This window comes from Micropterus dolomieu, linkage group LG11 (genome assembly GCF_021292245.1).
Source record: "Micropterus dolomieu isolate WLL.071019.BEF.003 ecotype Adirondacks linkage group LG11, ASM2129224v1, whole genome shotgun sequence".
NCBI lineage: Eukaryota > Metazoa > Chordata > Actinopteri > Centrarchiformes > Centrarchidae > Micropterus > Micropterus dolomieu.
This window is the reverse complement of record NC_060160.1, coordinates 745,004-750,208: the sequence shown is the minus strand read 5'-3', so window position 1 is coordinate 750,208 and position 5,205 is coordinate 745,004. Positions and strand designations below refer to the sequence as shown.

The window sequence follows — 5,205 nt, the reverse complement described above, 5'->3', positions numbered from 1 at the left end:
TTCTCAAGAAGTACATTGATAAAGTAAGAAACACGCCATACAACAGATACCACAAAGCAATTCACAGAGCATGCAAAACATGCACATACAAACATAAACACAATTGCTAGTTCCGCACCCAACTAAAATCTTTCTTGAATTATTAGAAACACATTTAACATTATCCAATGAAGGTTAAAATCAAGGGCAACTGGACTTGGTTGAAGATACTGGAAGACGTTTCGTCCCTCATCCAAAGGGCTTCTTCAGTTCTGACTGACTCAGCTATTTAACCTCAGTGGGGTCGTTGGCCCGGGTCATCGATACCGCTGGTTCGTTAGTGTTCCTGGTTGCTGTGACGACAGTCGTTACAGTCGTTAAGACTACCTGTGGCCGAGACTGAACGACCATCGTTGGTATCTTCACCTGAGGCCAATAGGTTACGTTTGTTGAGTTTCCTGGGAAGTGATGAAAGGACAGCATTGTAAGTGGGGGATAAGTGGTGGCGTAGACCCCCTCCCCTGTTCAATGACGGCTTCTCCACCCTGGTGTAGTTGCTTCCTTGACACCTCTTTCAAACCATCCATCTTCTCTGTCTAAAATGTGCACCTGCTGGTCCTCATATGGTAGTGTTGTTAAATGGTACACAAAACTTAATTCTGTGAATTAATAATTTGCTAATTTCATGTCATACAAAAATAAACAGTATGTTAAACATCAAAACAACATCTGTTAACAAGGGTTAGCTGAATTATATATTGGTTAGATAGTGGAAATTAGCATTAGCATTAAGAACAATCCACAGCTGACATTTGTCTGGATTTATTTAAGTTTTGGAAAGAGAATACATCATACTTCTCCTTTCAACCTCTCTGGGTAGCTGCTGTAACTATTACAAGTGGTCCAGGAACAGCGTTTGACCAGATCTTGGAAAAATACACCAACAAAAAAAGCTAGAAAACGACGCTTTTTGCATTAGAGTCAATGGAGCGCAGCCATGAAAGTGTCGGACTTCAGTTAGAGCGAGTCCTATACTGCAGTGTGACTGGCCAGCTGCTTATTCTGGGCGTGGCTTAGTGAAGGGTCAATTACAATGCTGTCCTTTCATCCCTTCGCAGGAGATTGAACAAAGACTTTTGGCCTCATGTGCCAACGTCCACGACTACTATCATTACAGCCGCCAGGAGCACTAATGAACCGAGCAGCATCCATCAGCAGTCAGACAAAACATCTTTAAGTATCTTCAACCAAGTCCAGGTGCCCTTGATTTTAACCTTCCTTGGTTTACAATGTAGTGTTTTTAGCAGAGCCTTTTACCTGAAACTGCTGCCTACTGCAGGCAGAAACAGGGTCAATGAGGGAATCAAAACAATGAGCTGAATGCTGAAATGCCCCGCTGAGCTGGGGGCCACTGCAGAGTCTAGTGAGACTTCTCTGTGGATTCATCACTGCAGCCTTTACAACATTTCATTGTTAGTAAAACATGCCGAAATTAGTGCGGCTTTAAGTATTCCTATATATTGTTGCACGTGGTCACCCACAGCTGTATGTATTATGTGTGTGTAAGACACTTCTGTCATACATGTTACATGACTACTTTAAAATGTTGTCACATTGTGTTAAATTTTCTTAGAAGAGAGGAAACAGTCCCACTTCTGCTGAATTAGGCGACCACAAACATGAACGCACAGACGAGCGTTCAGGATGTGGTAGCTGTGGTGGCATAGCCCCCCCATAGTTTCATGTAAAACCAAATATAGCCCTGAAACAGACACAAATGTACAAGCCTTCTCTACCTTTACTAGTTTGTATTTTGCTATAATAGCTACAGGTACTTTGGCATTTTGGCTCAGGTACTATATTTTGTTCTGAGATTTACAAACTCTAAAGCACATGTTATCATACAATGAAGGGTGAAATGAATTTTACATTTAAACAGCTGCTATTTATTCGATGACAAATGTTTAACTTATGTTGAGGCTTATCTGGAGGTTACCAAGAGCAAATATCCATTACAGCAGAATGTGATTTATTTACTATAAAATGGGACAAATATTACATAATAACACATCTTGCAGTACTTCACCTATATTAGCACAGTGTTATATGTGCTGTGATGACTTTTTCATCAAAGAGGGTTTCTGTGGTTTCTGTCTTGTGTGCGTCACAGTAGGTGGAAAAGATGTTGTGATATGTGTGTGTGACAACTTCATTCTCAACTTGATAATACTCAGTATATAATTACAAGAGCGTGTAGCATTTTCCAGTATGCCTAAACGACGAGTGACCAAAATGATCCCAGCAATCTCTGAGTCTGTTGTCCGTTCATCCGTCAGTCTAGTTTGGATACGTTACCGACTTCAGGGATCATTGATGCCGGCCTGCACAGCTATAGGACTAGGACACATCCCAATTTAGGAAAGGGCCACGGAAATCATATCCCAATGCAGATTTTGTAAAATGTACATATCATCATGTGCATTTTTTGTCAAGCAGAAAACAGATTTAAAAAGCCACCCATGTAAGTAACTTAAACATGGCAATACTTTTCCCCGCATTGTCGTGCACTACTTGCACAGTAAAGCTACTAACCAGACCAGAATGTATGTACATGTACAAGGGACACTATCTGTCTGCCTGTATAATAATAAAATGTTTAGTAATCAGTATAACAAATATACTGATACTGTATGTTTGTTTGTCCAGCTTTAGTTGTTTATTTTCATAATGATACCTACTTGTTGAACATAACAGCGGTATTATTGCATCTATGATGTTCATCTTTGTCTAGACTTATTAGTCCTTCCTGTGTGGAAACACAGACAGTTACTAAGAAACGTCAACATACAAACCACAATATACCAATTTAGTTTTAGATTATATTGTAACGGTCATCATGACAGAAACACAAGATTTGCTCAGAAAGACTTTATTGGCAACTGACTGGAACAAGTAAACACATTTACGACAACAAGCTATGGTTAACATATTTAAATGGATATTTTGCATATTTAATCATCAATAAAATCAAATATAAATGTCTGTTTTAGTTTTAGGTTTAATTGTTGATGTGATACAGCAGGAAAAGTCCAATTAGAAAGAACTGTGGAAACTTTGATTTGTCTTGTGATTCCTCAGACACGTTTTCTCTGCGATTAAACTCAGAATTCTGACTTTAATCTCAGAACTAAAAAACAAATTCACATGTCACACACATTCACTCTTCCATACATTCCTCGTTTTCTCTAGCAATGTTTTCTTTCTCTTTTTCCTCGTCCACCTTCAGAATCGCCTCTTTGGCCCAGACACTGTTAGGGTCCGAGCAAATTCTTTTTCCAAGCTTTGTCTGAAACCTGCAATTGATTGTAATCTGTTAATGTCATTGTAGTGCAATTTCAATAATAATAAAATATATATAATAATAATTTCTTAATGGGGTAATTGCTCCAAGTTCAAACTAAATCTTGTTTTCTCACTTAACCTTTAGGGGGAAGCTAGCCATGCAAATAGTTTGTTCAGGTTTTGAAATAACAAAGCTCGATACACTGAAAATAAGTATTCAAAAAAATTCAAATGTTCCCTGTTGTTCTGAATAATACACAGTTCTTGCTGTGAGCTGTTTTCGAAGGGAACAGCAAATTCAACTTACAAAATGCAACAGATGACTCAAATCACAACTTTTAAAGGGGCAGCCCTGTGAATGCCACCTGCCAAAGTGGCTAATAAGAGTGACTGGGTTACACTTCACTGGCCTGCATTTGGAGAGAGGGCGGTGTGAATTTGGGTGAACCTACCATTTAAAATATAAATTACATGTGGATATTTGTTCCAGGTTGAGATATGGTTTAATTCTATACGTTGGGAAATTACAGGACCACTTACATCACAGCTGCGATTGGACAGACGCCTTCAGACTGAATGGTGTAACCCACAATTCGTTTCAATGGGATTCGGGTGTTGGACCACTGCATACAACAGAGGGGCACCGGCCCATGGGCTAAACAAGACAGACATAGAAAGAGAAAGATGAAGCACCCTTAATTTTACACTGCCAAACACTCAGACCAGACTCTGAACTTTATTTGCAGTACTCACTTGCATGGACTACGCTCATCCATGTGGTGAAGCAGAGAAGAGCGGCCACCACCAGGCTGAGTCTCATCTTCAAAATAAAACCTCGGCTTTGTTCTTCAATAGCAAACTCCTGAATCGCTCACAGAAAATAACTTCTGGCTAGAGTATTTATCAGAACACTGAATGATTCAAGTTTTGATCTCAGCTCTTATAAAGCACGAGCCCTTTTACCCCCACCTCCACCCCTAACCCATGACCATGGAGTATAGTCAATTCAAAGATGAGAAATAGATAATTTACCACAGGCCTGCCTACAATGTAACAAACACAACTGTAGCACCACAAAAAAGTACAAACAGTCATAGAAATGTGTAGACATTCACACAGATACTCGTCACTTTCCTCTACATGCTCTCAGAAAACCACAACTTGCCTCTGCTCTTGGAGTCACTGATGATATGAAAAGCGTGGGAGCTGAAATGAGCATTGCATTTTATTAAATGTTAGATTCGGTCTGGGGAAATTTCTTGCGGTTAATTAGTTAAGATGAATGTTATATAAATGATGCATTCTTATCATAAATGCTTGTACCAGGTTCAAACTCTAAATAATCAATAAACCATCAGCAGCAGTATATCAGTGACATTCTCAGCCAATGGTCCTGTGCACCCACACAGGTGGTTGGAATTATTTGTGGTTATTTCTAAAAACTGCACGGATGTGTCAAGACATCTCCCTGACTGTTTTTCTACTATGAAATATCCCACCTATTGTTTCAATAGAATGCCATGAAGAATTATATTTAGATCTATATTTTTTATGGTTACCGGTAAGTTAATTTAACTATAAATAAAATACAGTGAGGAAAATAAGTATTTGAACACCCTGCTATTTTGCAAGTTCTCCCACTTAGAAATCATGGAGGGGTCTGAAATTGTCATAGTAGGTGCATGTCCACTGTGAGAGACATAATCTAAAAAAAAAAATTCCAGAAATCACAATGTATGATTTTTTAACTATTTATTTGTATGATACAGCTACAAATAAGTATTTGAACACCTGAGAAAATCAATGTTAATATTTGGTACAGTAGCCTTTGTTTGCAATTACAGAGGTCAAACGTTTCCTGTAGTTTTTCACCAGGTTTGCACT

General features: G+C 38.8%; 1 protein-coding gene across 4 annotated transcripts in view; it reads right to left on the bottom strand.

Moving 5' to 3' along the window:
• Window positions 1-2,892: 2,892 nt before the first annotated feature.
• Window positions 2,893-5,205, bottom strand: part of LOC123979337 (monocyte chemotactic protein 1B-like) — a 4,221-nt gene continuing 1,908 nt past the window's right edge. For 2 of the 4 annotated variants that reach the window (XM_046063223.1, XM_046063220.1), the window contains exons 2-4: window positions 4,075-4,183; window positions 3,862-3,976; window positions 2,893-3,332 (exon numbers count right to left, since the gene is read on the bottom strand). In XM_046063223.1, coding sequence (XP_045919179.1) covers window positions 3,197-3,332; window positions 3,862-3,976; window positions 4,075-4,141 — 318 coding nt within the window. In that variant the 5' untranslated portion in view covers window positions 4,142-4,183 and the 3' untranslated portion in view covers window positions 2,893-3,196. Of the gene's footprint in view, window positions 3,333-3,861; window positions 3,977-4,074; window positions 4,184-4,486; window positions 4,679-5,205 lie in introns of those variants that run through there. The other 2 variants (XM_046063221.1, XM_046063219.1) reach the window with 2 other exon arrangements.